At 40.4% G+C, this 22,931-nt stretch overlaps 1 protein-coding gene across 3 annotated transcripts in view; it reads left to right on the forward strand.

The window, feature by feature from the left end:
• The window catches only part of CDKAL1 (CDK5 regulatory subunit associated protein 1 like 1), a 658,258-nt gene that overhangs the window by 513,713 nt on the left and 121,614 nt on the right, over positions 1-22,931 (forward strand). For all 3 annotated transcript variants that reach the window (XM_019544002.1, XM_019543993.1, XM_019544000.1), the window contains one exon: positions 3,890-3,952. In XM_019544002.1, coding sequence (XP_019399547.1) covers positions 3,890-3,952 — 63 coding nt within the window. The remainder of the gene's footprint in view (positions 1-3,889; positions 3,953-22,931) is intronic.

Here is a 22,931-nt window from a genome sequence, read left to right on the forward strand (position 1 = left end):
CCCTTTCTCTCCCCCCACATCCCTTCTTCCTCCCCCCCTCCCAACTTACCAGCCCAACACTACTCTCCAAGCTGCCAGGCTGCATATTGAATTAGTATGGGCTGATATGGCTGGTTAATAATCAGCCATCGGTGTCAGCCAAAAAAATCTTTATCAGTGGATCCCTACTATGTGTTGTGCTTTAATTTATTTAATTCATCTATTCATTTTTTGGAAAGTGGCTTAAAAGCAACTGGGATTTTACTCAGAAATACACTCTGCTTTAGCTCTACCTGACATCAGCTATGTATTTTGAAATAGCTGCATAACAAGTGATTGTCACTGGAGTGACTGTATAGGAAATATATTAAAGCTGCAGTATTTAATTTGTGTGCAAATGCATGTGCGTACACGCATGTATATCTGAATATATATAAGGTCCCATTGAGCACTGATGAAATAAGACTGAGGCAATGAGTACATTCTGTTTTGTTAATGTCTGTTTTGGTTCTTATAGCAGCTCATCACTGTAGTACATTAGCACCTTTACAAGGGTAGCCAACAATATGAGTACCAATCAGCACATATAATGCATTCTTTCTCTCTGTTTCTCTAAGAAAAAAGTATACTTTTCTTTTTAAGACACCCTCCCCCCACACACAGATGTACATGTGTGACTTTACAACCTTAATTATGCAGCTCCTAATACTTCCTCAGAAGAAACAATTCTATTTTCCCTAGAGTGACCTTAACTTCCACCTTTTGTGAGTGAGGAAAGAAACTTTAATTTCCTCTAATGGAGGAATGCAAGACAGCATATATGCTGTGAAGGAAAGATGGCATGTATACTGTGTGTGAGAGAGGGCAGCCAAACTTGGTCTAACCAGGGTATCAATGGCAGTTTGCCAGGTGTGAGAGAACTGCAGCTAGCTTTTCTGTTGTATAATTTTATTGGTTTTCTTAAAGCAATTACAATAATGTAATAAAATGCAATCCATAAGGAAGAAAAACACAGGGGTGAGAAGGCAGGAACTATCACTAATGAGGATAAACAAGAAATGTACTTTTTCTTTATGTTCCTGAAATCTGAGAGATTTCTGATTTCCAAACTAAGACGTTCTTCTTTTACTTTTTGCATACTAGTACTTCAAGATGATAATTTTAAGCAGCTCAGTTAATGGCGATGCAGATCTATCTTTAAAATGTTATCATTACCAGTAATTTGGGGATATTTATACAGCAGTCTACCGGTGTGTGTGTGTGTGTGTGTGCGCGCGCGCACCAATAAGGAAAACATTCCAGAATGGTAGATTTGATTAACTGAATGGGAAAAAAAATAAATTAATAGAATTGCTACTAATGCTGTTAGAGATTTTCTACACTGAAGGAAACATTTTCCTTGGTGATGCTACACTGCATAGGCTTGTACAGAAAGAAAGAAAGAAACAACAAAAACAACAATTTGCTTTGAAAATCTAGATGTTGGAGATGCCCAGTAGCCCATAAGCAGTCTCAGAGGAACAGCTAGAATCTTATTCAGTGTTACTTATGCTAATTAAAATCAGCTGTACAAATACTCCCCACTTTATCTCAAAATTCACCATACTTGTTTGAAGAGAGAGAGCAAATGAAACAACAGCCTTTTATTCCACTCACCCTTTAGTTCTACTGAGTAAAAAAAATGCTTTTTTACTGACCTCATGGAAAAAAAGTGGTATTCATTGGATGTCTTTAGTGATTCTAAGCTCCTGTCCCCCTTACATATTACAGGATTGTAAAATTAATGGTTTAATTGAGCAATTAACTGCAGACCAGCTACACATGCAAAGTAGCTGTCACACAATAAGAAGCTCCAAAGAGCTGCAAAGTTAGACCTCAGAATGTGTACTAACTTTTTAGCTGGTTGCTATTAAGCTTTAATTTACACATGTATAGCAGGATCCTGCAGGGATCCTCCAACTCTGGGGGTTTCCTGTACCCCCAGGGCAGAGGGGATTGCCCCTTCAGTGATCCTCCAGCCCCAGGTGCCCCCCTCCCCCGTTGGGAGCCCCTCAGCTGGGATGTGTGGGGCTCCCAGCTATGGGGGCTTGCTGGTGCATGTGAGATGCAGAAGCAGGGGAGACATGGCATGGCAACAGGCGTGTTGTGTGAATTGGGCATGAGATCCCATCGTGCCTTTAGCTTCATGTGTAGAAAGGGCCTGAGTACCCTAGCTGCAGTACCTTCAGAAATTTGTACCAGCACTTCGAATTACAGAATTCAGTTGTAAGCCACTGGATTTAAATTTAACTGAAAATAATAGTTATACTACTATGGGAAATCATTAGGAATTTTTGGGCAGCCACCTGTGGGCAGGCAGAGTGGGTGGAAGGTGGTCTGGAGCTGGAGTGACATGTCCTGGGACAGGAGCCTCCCAGCTGTAGCTCACCTCCCACCCCACATGGCTAGGCATGTGGTGCCCAGCACAGTCCCCATGGCCACTTCCTACCCCACGCTACTTGCCGCCTCGAGCAGCACAACAGGGGCAGGAGGAGGAAGAGCTGCTGGAGGTGGAGGTGCTGAGCAGTACCTAGGTGGCTGCATCCACACTGGGAGCAGCCCCCCCAGGAAGCTGTGCATGCTGGCCAGTTCTGAGGCAGGTGGAAGTACAGTGTGGGGTGCCCTGGGCAGGAACAGGTGGGGCTTGGCCCCATGTGAGCACTGCAGGGACAGCTCCAGGCCAGATGGGGGAGGAGGGCAGACTACACCTGCGTTGCCCTTGCGAGCACTGCTACAGGTGTCCCTTGCCCCCCTCCTCCCCGCCTAGTTCCCAGGACCTAGTGTGGGCAGCTCCCAAATGCACAAAAACACAACATGCATGAGTAAGATTTTATTCTGAGCTACTATGCAATCACCTCTATATGCACTACTCAAAAAATTTGAAACAGGACAAAAATTATTTTTTGAAATAAAAAAAATTAAATATTTTTTAGTAGATGTTTGATTTTTAGTATATGATTTGTTTTGTATCTACATCTTGTAAATCTGGAAGATTTTGTGTGTGTGGCCCTCGACAGCTCACCAAAACTCATTAAGTGGCCCTCCAGCCGAAATAATTGTCCACCCCGGTGTAGCAAGTAGCTGTCCTTTGCTTACAATGCTTTCAGCATGCAGCGCTGCACCCTTTCTTAAGGAGCAACATCACACCTCGAATCAGCATGGAACTTTTCATAATAGGATTTGTAGCTACTGTGACATGCCACTGTATAAAAATATTAAGGCAATTAATCAGCTCCATTTTGTCAAGCTGGAGGCACCTGAGAAAATGTACTTAACTTCCACTGAAATTAGTTGAAGTCATTAATTGATTTCAGTCAAAGTTAGACTCAGCCCATAGAGGCTGGTTTCTTTCTCTCTTAGAATTCTGTTACCGCTGTTGGAAAGATTCTGTTCTGTCTTGGTATTAAATATCATGGCATTTATTAATTCTCCACAATCAAGATGTGGCAGCATTAACACCAAAACATTAATAAAAATAATAAATGAGTTTTCTTTAAATTGATTTCCATTAACTGTAAAATGGAGTGTAAGTAGATGCTAGAATTATAGGCAGGATTATTGGTGGGGACTGAAGCCTAACAGTACAGTTATCTATGTTGTAGAACATTGCAAATGACTTCTCATGAAGAAACTAAAATACATCCCAGATACTTACACATTCCACTTACACAGATATGCAGATACTTTCTTTATTAAGATGATGCCCTTTTTGTTCTAATAGCCTTACTGTGCATAAAGTGTGCTTTGTGCTGGAAGGTCCATTAATGACTCGGAGATTACACATCTATTCATGTTTTCATCTTTTTAAATGTGCAATTCCTTTCCTTTTGCCTTTGATTTTTCTGATAGATTTATTATTGTTATTTTACAGAAAAAGCAAAGAACAAAGGATCTATCCCAGCTGTTTCATTCATACCGTCCTTATGATCACAAGGTAAGAAAAAATACACTACCTGCCTTTTTTTGTTAAGAACTATCTCAGTCATATGAGGTAACCTTATCTTCTGGTTAGTGTAAGAGTAAAGGGAGTTATAAATATCTTGAAAGGTTCTAAGGAATCTTTGTTTTCTTTGTGATATTGTATTAAATGTATCACTGAATTTCTTCACCTCAGTCTCACATGGCTGTATTCCTTGATTTTAGTATTTGTGCGATCCAAATCTCAGAGTGATCTCTTGAAAAAGTAATTTACAGATTGATACCAAACCTTATAAAATAACCTTAGTATGAACCTTTTTTTTTTTTTGTTTGTTTATAGCATCAAACTCTTGAGTGTGTTGGTTTTAGCCTGTTATGCCAATTAAATCTTGAACTAAGTTGTAGCCCTGAATTTTATTGATTCTGGAGGCATCGGTGGAGAAGGTTGCTTTAACACGGTGTTCACTGTATTCTAAGGAAGAAAACACACAGTGTTGTTAATTATTTGTATCATTGTAGTACCTAGGAATCCTAGTCATAGACCCAGGATGCTAAGATTTGGGGTACTGTATTATAAACATTAAAGGGAAACGATGGCCTGTTTCCCAAAACCTAAGATTCTAAGTCAAGAGACAGTGGGTGGATGCAGGCATGGGAACAAGCAGCAGCACAAGACCATGATTGGTGATCATGAGGAGGAGTGATTTTAGAAATTCAACAGCCTGATTGTTGTCAGGTTTCTATAGACCTCACAGCAAAGAAGCAAAAGCAGACTTTGAAGGAGAATATTGGGTGGTTTGGCAGATGTTGACAGGGAGCTCCTCCCAAATCTGAATATATATCCAAGAGTTTGCCTTTTTAAGCAAGTACATTAAAACTTTTAACTGTTCCTCAGAAATATGAAATCTGTGTTCCTTGTATTGCTGTTTTGTATATTGGGAGGTTTTTGCATACTTGGAAAATGCTCAATTTTTGTATATAAAAAAAGTATTAGATCAGATGTATATCTGTCCAGGCATCCCTACTGGTAAGATATGACCGGCTATGGCAATGCTTCCCAAACTTTTCCTCAGTATGACCCCATTTATGGCCCCATTTCTTCAGCGTGGCCCTATTTCCTCAGCATTGCCCCTCACTCCCAACCCACAGCCCTCCATCCCATGACCTCATCTACTGACGTTTGAACCCATTTGGGGTCACAGCCCACAGTTTGGGAACCACTGTGCTATGCAGCTGATAACTGTGTTGGAAATGAAGAACTGTTTCATAAATGGACTGAAGAATTTCAGGTAGTTTGTTGCTGCAATATTTCCATAGTAACCAATTTTCTCGAGTACTTACAATTTAGAAAAGCATTTTCAAATAGTAGATATGTAATTGCTAAAATTGTGGAATATATCATTTCAGATTAAATTAAGTTGAAATCTCTTCTTTATAGAAAGACTAGCATCATATGTCTAGTCTGACAGTACAGATGTTCAGGACTGGGGGAAATTGATAAATGTTAATAGGAAAGGAAATTAGAGTGACAGGATTTCTGAGGGGAATATTGCTTTTTAAGGTTAGAACAGTTTAAGGTAAATGTAATAGTAGATCAATTAAGATCTAATAAAGAAAAGCAACAGAGGAACCAGAAGCTCTGATACTCTTCTTTTTGTCTAAATTCTCCAGTGCCAAACACTTTTTATTCATAGTACAAGGAAATTCCATTATTCTTTTATTAGCACTTTTAATGGAGCTTAGCCATTTGCAAGTTCTGCTGCCTTCCTGCTCATATCCTTTGTGGCATTATATCAAAGTATCCTCAAATGATTTTGGCTTTAGTCACAAAGACTTATGCACTCCTTTACAAATTAGTCATCAGACAACATGGAATTGAATATAAATGCTTAGATATGTTTCCTTTTGATCTCAGTTTTAGGACCTTTATTAATTATTAGAAGTAGCAGAATTACTTGATGAGTGAATTTTGAAGCTCTCAAAGGTTTACCCTTTTGGCATTTTCACGCATGCTACCTGTGTGCATGAGCGCCTGAGGGAGCAAAGGGATCACAAGGAGAAATGCAAGTTTATAGGGAAAATCTCTCTCTCCAATTTCTTTTTATTTCTTCCATTGCAGTGTTTCCCCAGGGCAGTCCACTACCTAGTTACAGTGGACCTGGAAGACCAGCTGCAGATATTATGACTAGATCAAGTTAGTTTCTAGTTTAATCCTTCTTTCTAGTACTGATAATCCATAAACATTTTTAATCACAAATAAAGCAGGCACTAATGTTACTCAAAACTGCACAGATATTTGAAAAATACATCTTTATTTTAGTTTCACTTCAGTTTGGTTTTGGCTGATATGTACTGGCCAACAGTTTTCTGGGATTGTTTTTATGGTATAGGACAGAGCTTGACTAAAGAAACCTGATTATGATTTTGCAAAGGTGAAGTCAGTGAAGAACCATCTTGTGATTTGTTTGAACTTCAGGATGTGTGACTAGTTTGATAAAGGTTTGAGACTTTCTCTCCATTATACCAAATGGGTGAACAAAAGAGGGTAGAATAGAGCCAGAAGAGTTGTTCAGAGCCATTAAGAGATCAGGATAGGAAATTAGTTCACATTGGCTCTCACTGGACACCATAATGGGACATTGCAGTGTTATGGCTTCATCCTTTGGCCATGTGATACACCCAGGGGACGAGAAGAGATTTAGCTAGAAAAAGCCCATGTTGCCAAGCTGGTCATTAACCAGCCATGCAGAAGAGTAAGTCTTTGTGCTGGGAATGGTATTATGCATATCTTTTCTGGACTCTCATCCGTACATTATTTAGGCTTGCTAAGATTTAGGAAACTTATTTAAGGGTATCTTATCTTTTGGAATATGTCTCTAATACATTTACCTGCTTTTTAAAATATTTAAGTGGCTGGTGGTGAGAGGTGGCAAGGACAGCATGCCCTCCCTCCTCCCGCCCCGCCCCTGTCTCCTCTTCCTCAAGCTGCTGGCAGCATGGCATTACTCTGTAGTGGTGCAACTGGAACAAGGGTCCTGGTGGTGGGGCAGCAACAAATCTTCCTAACCCACTCCACCCTCCTGTGCTGGCTCCCACCTGCTGGGCTGTGAAAGTGGCCGAGTGCCAGTTAGACCAGGCTGCAGTCCCATGCTCCACTGTGGGTGCACAAATCTGGGGGAGTATGTGCACCCCCGTGTCCCCTGGTGCATTGCCTATGCGCTTGACCCCTCCCCAGGACTATGTGCAGCAGTGGGAAACCATGCCCCACACTAGCATCCCTGCCAGAGGAGCCACCCGTGGTTCCATCCTGCTATCTGGCTGGGCCCTGTGGCCATACGTTCCTGCCCCAGCCCTGGGCCCCATGTACCACCTTGGCTGTACAGAGCCCCCAACCCCAGCTGCCAATCCTGACCCACTCCTTCACTGTAGAGGCTTGGCATGAGCTGCTTCCACTGCTTTAATCTGTGCCTCCCCCATGCCTCCATGCATCTCCTATGCCCCCCCCCCCATAGACTTACCTGCAGGCAGCTGGGGGAGCTGCTCTTCACCACTGCCTGGGGCTGTATTGCCAGCCATGCTGACATGTGCATGTTGCGCCCTCTATGTCCAATCAGCCTCCTTCCACTCCCACCACCCCAAGCAGTCCATTGCAGGCTGGAACTCTGCCAGCCTGCAAGTGGAAAGCTGTGGTTTTCCATGTTTTTCTCCTTTTAAAGGAAAACAATCCATGGTTTTTCCACAGCAAATGGAAAACCCTGCTCATAAGGCTCTTATGAGGCGAGTAAAGCCTTAAACAAACTTAAAAATTGTGTGCACAAGTATGTTATGGAGAGAGAGCTTTCATTTAGGCTTAGCTATACTCTTGTCACTTGTAATACTTTATTTAATGTAAAAGCATGTGATCACATGAAAAATTGCTATTATAGCTTTTATTTTCCATGTTTATGACATGGTGTTGTACTGAATAAAAATGCAGCCTACCTGTCTGTAAACAATACTCAGCCTTCCTGGTGTTTCTCTCTCTCGTGATTCTTGGTCTTTGAAACTAGTGACCTTGTCTGTTAAAGGTGTTAAAACAACTGTGATAATAAGTTAATGGGTCAAAACTACTTAAAGTTGAAGAGTTTTATATATGCATCAGGGCCTAATACACAAAAGGTATGCAGGTGCACTCCCATAAACTTCTGCAAAATTATGTTATTATTGGAAAGGCTACATGTTCAGATTAGCTCTAGAGCAGTTGTTTACTTCTGGGAGAAAAATCCTAAATATCTGTGCACTCATGGTTACTAGTGAGAGAGCAGTGCCTCTCCCAAGAGAAACTGAATGTCCGTATATGGCCAGAACCTGTAGTATTACATCTACGCAAATCCAAGACAAGTTTTTCCTCTCTATATATAGCAAAAGGGGGAAACAGGTCCAGTCTTGGATTTGAGTAAAATGTGGCTGGGAAGGGAAGGCACACAGCTGCTGCATGTCTTGCTCTGACTTGGGGTCAGGTTTGGAGCCACAGCCACTTCTCACCCCCCCCCCCACCTGCATCCTCTACCCCCTACTGCTGCTACCTTGCCACCACCTCTACCTTGTCCTGCTGTCGCTGCCATTTACCTTCCAACTCCAGCAGGGCTCCAGCCTGGGGCACAGAGCACATGGTTGCTCCAGCCTCAGCCTGGGCATATGACGGTGGTGACAGCTGCTTCATGGCCAGCTGCTGCATGGCCAGGCTGGTGCTGGAGCAACCAAGTACTCTGTGCCTTGGCATGGAGCCATGGAAGAGCCAGAGGATAAGGACCAGTGAAGGGAAGGATGGGATGGAAGCCAGGAGCAGAGGTCATGGGGAGGGGAAGGCAGCAGGGGTACAGGCACTGCTGACCATGGACAGAAACTGGAGAGAGGGGGTAGTAGCTGAGGAGGGCAGTAGCAGGGGGAGCAGACACCTTAAGTTCGGGGGCAGATGGAGTGGCAGAGGCTGTGGGGAGGAGAAGACGGAAGTGGGGGGGGCCAGACAGGCGGTTCAGGCACCACTGAGGTCATGGCATGTACCAAGGGAGGCAAGTTCAGGGGAGCCAGGGCACGGCAGGCAGTATGGGGGGCAAGTAGTGGGGGGAACGGGCATAATGAGGCAAGGTGTTGGAAGGCAAGGGCAGGGGTCAGGCTACTTGACTTCCCCACTGCCTGCTTCCTGCCACTGCTTGCCCCGTCGCAGCAGTGGGGGGAATGAATTTAAGATGACTCCACAATACTTAGATTAAGTTTGTTAAATTATAACAAATTTATACATTTTTCCATGCAATGCATCTAATTATTACAAAGGGGGGTCGTTTTAAATCCAGAATCATCTTGAATTCTTGTAATACAAGAAGCGTCAATCTGGAAGGAAGCCAAAAGAATATTATTTTGGGGCATAATATTGACCTGGGTTTCTAAATGAGGAATCTGCCTGATTTTCTTTGTTTGTTTGTTTGTAGTATATTCAAGGGTACAGAACTATGTGTACATTTCCTGTAAATTAAGAGGACTTCACCAAAGAAACACCTGACTCTTACCAATAATTTTTTCTCCCAGCAGAAACACCCTTCCAAGGTGCAGCTACTACCTGACTCCTCAACACTATGCCCCATGTGATTTGCCTATGATTCTGTATTAGTTGTCTTTAGAAATGTTTTACTTGGGATCTGCAGTTTTGAGTGGTGTGCACTTTAGAATAACATTGCCTGCATGATAGACCATCCAAGTACCAGAGGAATAACTGTTCTAATAAAGCACTATTCATACTTGTTATCTTGACAAAGTAACTCTATTCCTAGAGTACTATGTTGTTCCATAAAAATAAGTTTTTTATTTGAAAAGTACCACGTTATATCTGGTACAATTGGAAGTATTGATACAACACTTAATTTCAAAAGAAGTTGGTTGACAATAAGAACCTAGTCATAATTAAGTATAGGTAACTGATAAGGCCTGCATACTTCACTAATCCATACAGCCCTACTCCTTTGTCACACAGGAAATATAGTCACTCTCATATAATAGAAATGATCATCACAGCTTGAATGGCCACCAACCAATCCTGACTTTTTTTGAAGATTTAAATACTGGAAAAAAGGCCCCTTTTAGAATTGCTACAAAATACAATAGGTAGTACTCCTTTCACATTTAAATATTTTTTTCCTGAAGAGAGAAGTGTTTTTTATAGTGTTAATTGTACGTTCTATCATTATGCATATGCAGTGGCAGTTGCATGGATCCGCAGATCGTATTTTTGAAGCAGGAAAAAAAGGCAGTTTCTTTTGAGATACTTTCCCTTGTTTCGACGTTTTCAGGTTATGATTTAATTGTATGATTTTGGACAGTAATAGAAATCCTTTCTCCCTGGTTTCCAGTTCCCACACTGTCACCGCCGCAAGATCCCTGCCCCAGAGCAGCAACTCCGCACACAGCTGCACACCCTATCAGTGCTGCTGGGGCGGCGGTCTCTATGGAAACCTTGGTCCCACACTGTCACAGCACTGCCGCTACTGGGATCTCCATGGAAACCAGCCACAGCGACTTGGGTAGGAGCTGCTGTGAGACGGAGTCTAGCTATTGGCTAGATCTGCCATTTTGCCCACCTCTGTTCTATCCCCTGACATCAGACACAAAACAGATGACAACTATATGGAAGTTTTAGAAATGGTTGTTCATATTGTAAGCAACATGTGGGATTTTCCAGGGAATGGAAAAGGTAACAAAATATACAGTAAGAAGGCTCGCTTGCCTTTTGAATAGTTGATTTAATTCTGTAATTGAAATTTCAAGGAAAAAAAAACAAGTTCCATAAACTAATTACAGATATGTCCTGCAGTCCAAATTAATGAAAAAAAATGGTTGGTTTACTGTTGTACAATTTATTTTGCAAATCAGATGAATACATATATAAAATGAGTAAAAATATTGATAAATATTAGTAAATATAGAATTAAGAATATGCAGTGTGTACAGTTTGATGCTATGATTGAAACTTCACAGCAACAACTGTTAGCAGTTAATCACAGAATTTTAAAAAAGAAGTCACTATCCATTCATAATTAAATTATTTGAGATTGTCTCAGTTATTGCTCATCATGGACCTTTTTCACTTTTTGTTTAGGAGGAACAGATTTTTAATATAAAAAGCAAGAAACCTTTTTGTGAAACAGTCTCATCACCAATACTGTGCATTAAAAACAGGCTTCATGTCCCCAACCCAAGATAAAGATAAATAATTTAAAGTCAATGTAGTAGTGAAGAAAACACTAGCTGCTTATTTACATGTCTTTATTAATAATCTTCGAGATGGTACAAGCAGAATTTTAATGAACTTTATAGATTTTTCTATACTGGGCGGAAGTTGAATTAAAAATAAGCAAACAAACAAAACCACTTAGAATTGAGAAATAATAAGGAGAACCCTCCAAAAGGGAAAATAATAAATGAGAGGAAGCATTGAAAGATGTGTGCAAGAATAATCCGGAACAGTGGGTGGAAGAAACCTGAAAGGCAGTAATACGTGGAGACCTGGATAATGATAGTAGACAGCAAACTGTTAGGATTTATAGTCTTATATCTTAGCAAAATATGCTGAAGTGACTTGCTTCCATATTCACAGCTTGTACTTTACAGAGCAGTCTTCATCACTAGGGCTTGAGTGGGGCTGTTTCCAATATAGTGTCTTCTATTTTAGGCAGCTTATTCCCAGAAGGATCTTGACAAATATAAGGGAATTCAGAAGAGAAAAAAAAGTAATCAGAAGGCTTTATTATATTGGTATATGAGAAAATGAATTAAGAACTGGATATGCCTTTAGTGTGCTCTAAATGAGATATGAATAATCTAGACATTTTAATAAAGTATGAAAAACAGTAGTCACATTTGACCTTTCTCTTCACTTTTAAAAACAACAATCATTATTCTTTCCATTGGAATACTTGTTCCTGGTAAACAGAACATTTTTTATCCGATATACCAAATTTTCTTGAACAAGCGTTTTGTTGCTGCAAAAAGCATTTTGATTAAGAGGAAAAACAAGGCATTTCCTTTTTATTAAGTTCCTTGGAAGCCTGGATAGCACATGAAGAAATAGGGCCATTCTGGGAAAAGTGAAACGTATGTTCTCTTTACTCTTGCATTGGCAAAGAGATGGATTGGATTATATCATTGATCTGCGATTATTAAGTAGGTAGGTTTGGAAATTAATCAGACCACTCTCTTTCTCCTCTCCTCTCCTTTCCTAATAGCTGCTTTGTTTTTTAAAGAAGCCCTCCTTTTCACCTTCTAGCTTTCTTTATGACCTGGATAAATTTTCCAGTAGTTTACTGCAGTCTCTTCCTCTTTTATTTTATACTGTTTTTCTCTTCTAAATCACATTCTCTCCTTCCCTTACATCATCTCTTTGTCCCTGGTCTGCTCCTATATATTACTTTCTTTGTTTTATTTCTTCCTCTTGTGTGCTCCCTCCCTCATCCTCTCTCTCTTCATGCTTTTCAGTTGTTACCTTCAGAAACATGTTTTCATTGGTTTTCTGTTATCTTCCCCTTTCTCATGTGCTTTGCCAAGGGATTACGGTAGGCGTTGAACTCAATACTACCTGTAGGAGGGAAGGAAATGCAGTATACGGAATCATCACATACCAGATCTCTCTCTTGGGCTAAGTACTGCCAGTCAAAAAGCCCAAGGCCAAATCAATTCGAACTTTGCAGGTTAGTCTAAGCTGCACAGATTGAACAGATAAACAAGTGAACAGACATTCACTTTTGATTCAGGAAACGCATCCACATGTCTGCAGTGGCCCAGGCCAGAAGCTGGGGTGTGCTAAAGCACACCTCTCTGCTTGGCTGGAGTAAACAGTTTGGGCTAAAGCTAGCCCACCCTGTGAGGAGAAGTTTGTGGGGAAGGTGCAAAGCATCCTGGGAGGCTGGAGGACTGTGAGTTAACTTGATCTGGAGGGGATCTGGGAGAGAAATCCAATAAACCAATTTAACCTAAATCAGTTAGATCAGATACTGCATCCACGCAGGTTTATCTTAAAATGGTTTTGGCCATTTTGAAAGTAGTTTATATGTACTAGATTTCTGTTGTGTTACTGATTTGAACTGGTTTCTGATCACTTAGGACATTTTTAGATGTGTGTATGATGCACTGCTTTGCATCCATGTGTATTAATGGTGCATCAGCACTGAAAATGGTGGCAGTGCGCTTTGGAACCAATTAATCAGGTCTGCTCTGATGCACCAGATCTCTGGCACGTTGCAGCATGAAAAGGTATGTGTACAAATAACCTTATACCTGTTTGTGTAATTTCTATCCCTAGGCCTGAAGGTAGAGAGAAACGTGGTTTCTGTGACATATGTCAGAGATCAGCACAAAAATGTGGGTAATGGTGGTAAGCTAAAAATAAATAGGAGGTTTGATATTGACTTCATTTTTTTCTTCTTCCCATGGAGTAGTTTTCTATGTAGATTGCCCACCCAAGTGTCAACTCTGAGAAGCATGCAACAGGATGTGATAACTTATGTCTTATCTGTTTCCCTGTTTCACCAACATTACCCAAATTTTGTCTGTGCTTTTATTTTCAAAAAATTAAAAAAAATAAGTTCGCCTCTTATGCTGACCAAGAATGTTCCATTAATTTTATATCTGTCACATTCACTAAAACTTCTTAATGACTTTTTCTCACAGAAATGTAAAACAGGTTGTTTCCTCTGATTCCATATGTCAGTACTAGGATTGCAAAATATCTGATCTTTTCATCTGTCTTGGAGCTCTTCTGTAAAACATTGTTTTGTGAATTAACTTAGCCTTATATTGAGTAGCATCATGGAAGATGTGATGCTGAGGTACTTTTCATTTGTAAAATAGGATAATTTTTTGTACCATGTAGATTCGTTCAAGCTCCAGGAATGTATTAAAAGCCCACTGTTTAACAAATGACTAAACTTTTCTGGGCTTGTTTAAACATTTAAAGTCTTTCCATATGAAACTGAAAATCTCTGAATCAAGGTTTTCTTTAGTATGCTAATTGCTATAGGATTTTAACCAGAAACAGTCAAAATTTACAGATAGTCCAGCAAAGGATCTGATCAGATTTTCCTAAGGTACAAAAAAATCAATATTGGGTTTAATTATATCTTTCATTTTTCTCATTTTATCCTTGGCAGGGAAAGCACTCTTCTAGTGTTTTTGATTTTTATTATAACTTCTACTATATGATATTTCATTAGGGCCACAAGAAGAAAGTAAGATGACGGTTTTAATTACCATACAGTTGAAAAAATAAGGCAAAATGTACTAAAATGACCATGGGAAACTGGTGGCTTATTTTTTGTGTTTTAACTAGACTAAAAGTAAAGAAAAGAAAAAATAGTTCTGCATAGCATTTATAAAGGGGTATTCTACCCCTTTACCTTTCTTCACTTTGCTCATCTTACTATCCTAACTTGAGCTCAAATGCTAGACTTTGAACTGTAGGTGAGGAAGGAGCATCTGAATAGTCCAGTCATCCTTCTAGCTTTATCTGTTCTGCACAGGTAATCTTAAGTGATTGACTTCCATATCTTAGCCCCCAGGGTACCTTAGCCTGGCTCGTGGGTCCTGCCCCCACCTCCCTCCCCACAACCAAAGCCCCACCCATATTATTATGTCTATAACATTTCTGCTTTTGAGCATGTGTCTTGGGAGATAGATGCAGTAGAGTTCTTTCCTAGTCAGTTGTGTCCTTCAGGGAGAGTAGTGGGAGGAGCTTTGGCAAACTATTTGGATTCAGGTGAATTGGCAGACTCCTATTACAAAGTGGGCATAATTCAGCCCGACTTATATCAGTGCCCAGTCTCTAAACTGTATTAGACTCTGAGGCAGGGTCTACATGTGCATTAATGTGTCATTGCTATGGCACATTTAAGTCTGTACCTCTAATATGAGGTACTACATAAATGCTCAGTAGCTTTTGCTGTGACATGCAACTCAATAAGCTAGCTTGGCTTAATGCACCTCCACACCTGGATCAGAACTTTTTTGGCATGGGACAGGATGAAGGCTAAAATCTGGGTAGCAACTATATCTATTTAAAATTTAAGGAGGATTTTAGGTAGACAAAAGGTAATTACTCGAGTTGACAGAGACTAAACTTAAGTGCCATACTGGGTCAGACTCATTGTCCATTTTCTGACAGTGGCAGGAAGGGGATACTTTAGAGCAGGGGTGTCAAACTTGTCTGGCCCTGCCAGCCAGATGAGTGGCATGGGATCAGACCATGGGCCAGATAAATGGTGGATGGCTGGCCTCTCAGCTTGCCCCCCTCCCCCCACTCCTGATCCATTCTAGTCTGGGACCTTATAGGAAGAGGCCCAATATCCTAGGCACTTGGCTGTTACTGTGGGAAGAAGCTGCAGTGTCAGGCTTCTTCCTTCAGTATTGCTGGGATTCTAGCACCCAGCTCTCACTACAGCCACGGGAAGGTCTCCCCCATCAAGGCTGCTAACCAAATGCCCCAGCTGTGCAGGCCAGATCCAGCCCATGGGCCATATGCTGTAGTACCTTGATTGCCCTTCTCCTTCCCCTTTCTTCTTCTACCACATCTTTTTTGATATGCAAAGACCAGAACTATGCATCTTCAAGATGTGAATGCACAAGGGATTTGTATGGTGGCACGATGATATTTTTGTTTTCCCGTCTGTTCTTAATGATGCTCAACATTTTTTTTAGATTTCTTGGTCTCTGTTGTATGTTGAGCTGATGTTTTTAGAGATATACAATGACTCCAAAGTCTCTGTCCTGAGTCGTTACAGCTAGTTTAAAATCCACCACTGCACATATTATTAATTCTTAATTTTCCCTATGCATTACTTTGCACTTTTTGTCGCTGTGGTTCATCTGCTCTATTTTGCCCTCTCACTTAGCTTGATGAGCCCTTCTGCAGCTCCTGTCTGTCAAATTGAAATTTTGATTATGTTGTACTTTAGACCTCCAGAAAAGGCCACAGAGTCTTTAGTAAACATGAATTGCCAGTACCTTATTCAAAAGATAAAACTCCAGTAAAAGAGTACTCTGACATAATTAGTTTTACTTAATCCAGTGTTGTTTCTCTAGGAAGCATGCTTCTTACTGAAAATTCCTTCCTTCAGTAGTGTCATTAGAAGTTCTCATTTTAAGTAGTGACCAGGTGTGGAAAAGTATCCTTATTCTGTTTTTAGTGAAGCACTGACAACTTTGGATATTTACTTAAAGGGTAGGTAGGACATGCTGGAGGCAGTTAAATTAACGACTTCACTTTCCATTTAGCCTGCCTTAGAAGTTAGAAATTTATTTTAGTCCACGTTGGAATACTGATTAGTTCAAAGATCTTATTCATGATTGACTCTAATATGATTTAAACCTACATTTTAGAAACAAATATCATCTGTACTTTCATCCATTTTTCCCTTAAACTTTACACCAATAATAATGGCAGATCCTTTTTCTGCTGTAAGAGGAACTTGAGAAATAGGACTGAGGGAAGTCTGCATAGAGTCCAGCTCTGGGCAGGGCCAGAGAATTTATTGATGGCTGGATTATCTGGTCCCATTCTCTTCTAGCTGACCATACCACCACCTTCTTACACATAGAAGTTCTGAAATGCTTAGAAAGCATCATGTTTTGGTGAACCTGAGTGTTTGGCCTGTACTTTGCAGTACATCCCTATTGCTGAATCTTGTGCCTGTGATGTTGATCTCAATACATTCTTTGTCATGTCTACAAATTTCCCGAGGTACCTGCAGCACAGAGTATCACCTTACAGCTAAAATATATATACTGCCTTAACATAAAAGAGATGATTATATTACCATACCAGCATTTTGCCAATGCTATTTTAAAAAAGCATTCACTTTTGCTTTTTACATTCAATTCTTGTTTACATATTACATATTTTCTTTTACTTTGGAATGCAGCTAGCCCTTCACATGCCCTGATTGCCCTGGTATATGCATATATATGTACAGTAGATGATATGAATTATGTGTATGTGCCTTATACTCGTCACATGTACTTGTGAGCACATGTGATGTGTGCATACTAAGGGCTGTTCTTCCTTTTTCACGTCCCCTTTAATAGGTCTAGGTGTGAGCCTCATTTATTGAGCTCATGTATGTTAAATTGTGCTCTTTAAATGCCTTTTATAGTTACAATGTTCCCTTTTCATTTATAAAAGGCTTGTTTGGTACAAAATCTCATCAGAAATAATCCATTGTTATTTCACATAGGTTGCCCCAAACTTAGCTTTTATAGAACATTTACAGGAGATATTAGATGCCAATTCATGTGTCAGACAGAAAGTGGCAGCTGCTTTGTTAATGTATGGCAGTATCCCATATTAAATCAAATGGCAAATGGACAGTTTGACAGATACTGTCATCAGTGCAGACATTATTACAATCATTATAGAACCGAGTTTTAATTTTTTATCTGAAGTACATAATGTTGGGCTTGCAAAGACTTCTTCCATCAGATCCCAAAGCAATGAATATTACTTCTCTAGCTTTTTAGCCTAACAAAGCATGAGCCATGTCGGCTAGTTCCTTGGGGACAGTGCAACTATGTTTATGGCTTCCTCTACATATTATGGGTTAGGGTCTATGAACAGAATTTCCATTTGTGAACACATCATTGTGGATAGCACTCAGTGGTCTTTTCATTTTGATTGATAGTTCTGGTTTTGCACCATCTGGCTTCTGATAGACTGCATTAATCATATCCTGAACTAAGAAAGCATAGGCATGATTGTTTAAGAAGTGTGTGTATATGTAAACATATATATTTTATAGCTATTTATATGTAGTATAAATGTAATAGTGACACCAGTTATTCACTCTACAAAACAACAATAATCCCTACATATGCTTATGTGTGGATATGTGTGCCCATATCATATGTGTATATGTGTCTATTTATATACACACACACACATATTAAACAAGTATTATTTTTAAAACATATTGTTTTGTGTTTGTTTTCTAAGATTATTTTTAATTAACGTTTGTAGTCACTATTTTCTCATAGCAGCTATGAACTTCACTAAAATTGGTTTTCTTTGTTAAGTCTTAGTACATCTTCTGTATCACAGAATCTGTCACTGCTGCTCTAGTGAAGCCCTGAAAGCAACATAAAGCAAAGTTCTTTGGTCCTGCTTTAGATAAAACTCTTCATTTTGCTGCAAATATGTTTTGAGATGATAGTATTCTCCCCCCCGGATGTCATAATGTTTTCAGCTTGTAATGTTTTTTAAACTTTTGAATTACAATATGTACGTTCTCATTTTGGGAAGTCGGGGACCCTGACTTATACACAGAGATGTATAAAAGTGAGTAATTTGTCATGATCAAGATTTCTGATTTATACCTCACAGTAGCACATTAAGACAAGCAAATAAAAATCCTTTATTTAATGCTAATTATTGATTTGGAGCTCACAATAAACATTAGGAATATGTGCCTTTACTGTTGCAGATATTAGCAGTTGTGGCCCTAAAAGAGACTTTTCTTCAAAATATAGGTGGGAAGCCACTACCTATCAAATCAAGGTTGAACTTGGTGACCCATTATATAAATAGATAGATTCACACAATTTCTGTTTAGGATTTCTAGTTTACTAACAAGTTGTCCACCTTCACCTCCTTATTTACTGCAGCCTTCCTCAAAACATCTCTGTGTGGTTAATGGGGAACTCTCTATAACTTCTCCAACTAAGACCGTGAATTGAGTTAGCATCCAGAAATTCCTTGCCCTTCAGTACCTGCACTTGAGGTCCTCGGAGTGTTTTTTTCCCTCTCTGGTGTTGCACCTTGTAACCGGTATACCCTTGACCTGTGAGCCTGCGGTATACTCTTGACCTGCGGGTCAGCATGACCGGCTTGGCGCAGAAGGGATAGATGACCGGACAGGTGGGGAGTAGCGGCGAATAGGAGTCAGGCGGCTTGAAGCGTATTGGTTGTATGAAAGGTTTATTGTAGTTACACTACTGATGGTCGCAGCGTAGGCAGGATAGCTGACTTGTTCAGTTACAGTGCATAAAACAGAATGGTCTAAAGGGGTCTGTTGGTTCATGGGGTTCCTGAGCCGAGCCTTTGCTTTGTAACCTGGAGGCTAGGTGCGGCTGCCTGACTCAGTAGTCCCAGAACTGGTCAACAGCTCATGCACAGGGAAAAATTATAATGCACTTTCGATCGGTTAACTTCCGAGAGCTCTTTGACGAGAAGGACAGACGAACTGGTGAGAAACGAATACGCCAAAATGAAGGTCGGTGGTGGGGAGATGTCTTCAGGTGGCCAGTCTGCTGACTGTGTCTCCTTGGTGTGCTCAGAGTTCTCCGCTTCATGGCGGGAATCTGCTCTTATAGTCAGCAGTGACCAATCACTTCATGCCAATTGTGAATATTTACTGACCGCCAGTTATGTTCCTACACAGTGACCTAGATGCATATTCAAGCGACCTAGATACCTGTTCATTTGACCTAGATACATTATTCATCTGGCTGCCCTCAGCAAGTATAAAAGGTCAACCTTGTGATTGGCACCTGCAAGACTTATCATTGCGGACAACAAGCTTCTAAGTGTAGAGAACAACTTTTAACAAACTCCAATTGTAATGCTTCTTTTAGCAAAGAAATAAAGGCTACTAGTGCTGAGTGGTCTTTATGGCCTGTGTCCTTACTAAGTTATTATGGTCTTTTGCTTTGCTGGCGTTGGCACTCTAACCGACAGGTAAAACTCAGACATGACATCTGGCACTTCTTCCATTTAGTTTTTCATGCATATAGTCTTAACACAGGATTATTAAGAACAGAGATGGGAATATTAGTAAGGCAAAATGTGCAGTCTGCATAGCATGCCTCATCTGAATATTTGGTGAAACTCAGATAAATTTATTTTTGTGTTTGGGACATAAATAGAATATCTGTATAGAATAAAATATCTGTATAGAAACCAGATGATATGCTCTTTTCCTGATCACCCGAGGCACATCTACTCTAAGTGGGTGACCTGCTTCTCAAATACCAGTGTTAGAGTTCTTATATATCTCAGAATCAGAGTGAATTTGCATTGGGCATACTATCTAGAGGAGAAGTCTTTCCTCCTAGGTTAGGGATAGAAGTTAAACTGGCTTAAGTGATCAGAAACTGGTTTAAACCTGTAACAGAACAAAACCTCAATGCACACAAACCAGTTTCAAAATGGCTAAAACTGGTTTAAGATGAACCTGATTGAATGCACTGTCAGACTTAAATGATTTGGGTTAAACCCCTTTATGAATCTTCTGTCCCAGACCCCTTCCTGGTTCAAGTTAAATCAGTCCCCCAGCATCCCAGGATGCTTTTCAGCCCTGGGCTGGGATATGCTGTCTGCTCCCAAGAGCAGGGCTGGGCCCTGTCCCTCAGCTCTCTAGCCAGAGCAGTGAGGGCTGGCTGACAAGGGTGGGGGGGAACCCAACTGGGGATGCAACCCAGTCTGTGGGGCAGAAGGTGCTCCCCCCCAGGCAAACCAGCTGGGGTCTGGGGCCAGGGAGGGGGGTTAAACACCCCTTCCCCTGCTCAAACTTATTTCTGGCTGCAACTGTGGACTACAAATCCCAGAGGCACCTGGACACAGGAAGTGATGAGAAACCCTGCTGAGTCCTACTGTTGTAATTCTGGACTTCAAATCCCAGAGACTTTGGAAGCAGCAGGAACAAGAAGTGGAAACACAGCCAGAGAGGTGTGCTGTAGTACCCCCCAGCTTCTGGCCTGAGCTACTGCAGGCATGTGGCTGCATTTCCTGAATCAAATAGACCTATCTGTTCTCTTCTGTTTCAATTTAGACTAACCTACAAAGACTGAATCAATTCAGCCTAGGGCTTTTTGACTGTAGTTAACCCTAATGTCTAATTTGTTTCCCCTCACTACTTCTGGAAGTGTCCCCCATCTTGTCTGAGCACAGCATTTCAGCCATCGCATTGAATTGCGCATTAGACAATACTTAACAAACAAGCTAATTAACATTTTATTTGCATGTTATTTGTTCTTAGGTATAGGTATTAAATGACAATCTTATCTTTTGGTGTGCTCCTTTTTTCCTTAGATGATCACATAGCATGGATTTGCTTCTTTTTAAACCCTCTGGTCCATCTTACCTTGCTATGCCATATAAATTAATATAAATATAAATTATTGACAGACTGCAGACCTTCACATAAACTTGTTTTCATTTTAGATAGCTTAAAGCTTTTATTCGTTTGCCCTACTTTGTGATAAAAGAGTTCCGAAAGAATTATGACTGACAAAAAAATTTACAGCAAAATTGAACATCAAGTTTGCCAAAATCTTTTAAGTAGACCTTGTTTTTACTAAATGTTGGCTATTCAGAATTAATTTTTCTATACTTGGGTATATGCTACAGGTTTATTTAGTCTATTTCCTTATTTTAAGTTTCTACAAGACAGAATCCACAATTTCTCATTAAAAGAGGTTAGGGAGAAATAGTTGTCAAGATATTCTCTCAGATAGCTTATTGAAAAAATGGGTGCTGTGCCCCAGAGGCCAAATTTGGCCCACTTGGCCGTGTCATCTATCACACCAGAATGGCCTGACTCATGAAATTTCTCTCATGTGCTTTCGGTGCTTCCTGTGGTACTACAAAATGTAGAGGGGAAAGCAATCTCATTTGAATTTGGAGAGAGAGAGGATAGGGAAGCAAGCTAGGAGACAGGGGGAGTATAAGGTCAAGCTGTAGAGAGAAGGGACATCTTGACAGATAGAGGGAGGTGGGGGACTAGACAGAAAGCTTTGAAATCACAAAAGAACATACTCTTCCAAAATTGGAAGTAAAACCCTGGGTTCCCGAGTCTCAACATTAATTGCAATGCAAATATAATTTAAATTGAACTTTCATAGGCATCCACCAGTTTTGTTCGTCATTTTCAAAGTGGCCATTTTGAGACACCTAAGGTCTGATTTACAGAACTGCAGCTGAATCATCAGGAGCCATGATTTAAACATAAGAAGTTCTAAATCATGCTCAGTATTTTACCTATGTTTCAAATTGGGCACACAAAAATAGTAGACATGTTTTTTTGCAACTTTGGCCTTAATCACTGTGTGCTTTGGTAAAATGGGGTCAATTAAATAATCTCCCATCATGGGTATGCTGTGGTGATATGTTTACTCATAACAATTTCGTGTCACAGTGATAATCTCATAAGAGCTCATTTCTTGAACATCTTCCATCCTCAGCACTTGATGTTGTAAGTGTATGTAACAAGTGGGCATCTTCCTTTATGCCTGCCCACTTGCTTTTGGACCCCCAACACACCCGTCTTTCCTGCCATGCCTTGCAGTCCCTGACTGATAGATTGATCTTAATCAAGCAGGAAGCTGCCCTTTAGCTGCCCTGATGATAAGGCCTCTACATGCTCCAACCTTCCCTTGATGTGTCTCATGCCTCACAGATGTTTTATGGCCTAACAACCAGCCTCCTTATCACATGGCTTAAAAACCAGCCTCATCATCACATGGTTTAACAACCAGCCTCTTCATGCACTGGGCTCCCAGCCCTATCCAGCTGGGCGCTGTTTCCCGATCAGGCAACCCCTGTCTGATTAGGGCTGGTAACCAGCTGCAGCTGCTTGCCTGCTGCCTATGTCCCTGTAGGTAACAGAGCCCAGGGTGATCTGTTACAGTGTACTCTTTTCATGTAGGTGTTTTGTGGGTTTTAACATATATCATGCAAACCAGATATGAGAAAAATATATGCAGAAGTCACCACTGCATTTATTATAAAGACTTAGTGGAAAGGTGGGGGGAAGGAAAGGAAGATACCAATACTTGGGAAAATAACTTGTGTATCACCTCTTCGATAGCTGATTGACAGATGCTTATTTTGGTATTTTTCCTTTTAATTTTGAGAAGTATTACTAAATATATTTTTAAAATAGGTACAGGGATTTTTTGTTTACTGAAAACTCAGTTTTGGCAAT

This window comes from Crocodylus porosus, unplaced genomic scaffold, assembly GCF_001723895.1.
Source record: "Crocodylus porosus isolate Cpor-Errol unplaced genomic scaffold, CroPor_comp1, whole genome shotgun sequence".
Lineage (NCBI taxonomy): Eukaryota > Metazoa > Chordata > Crocodylia > Crocodylidae > Crocodylus > Crocodylus porosus.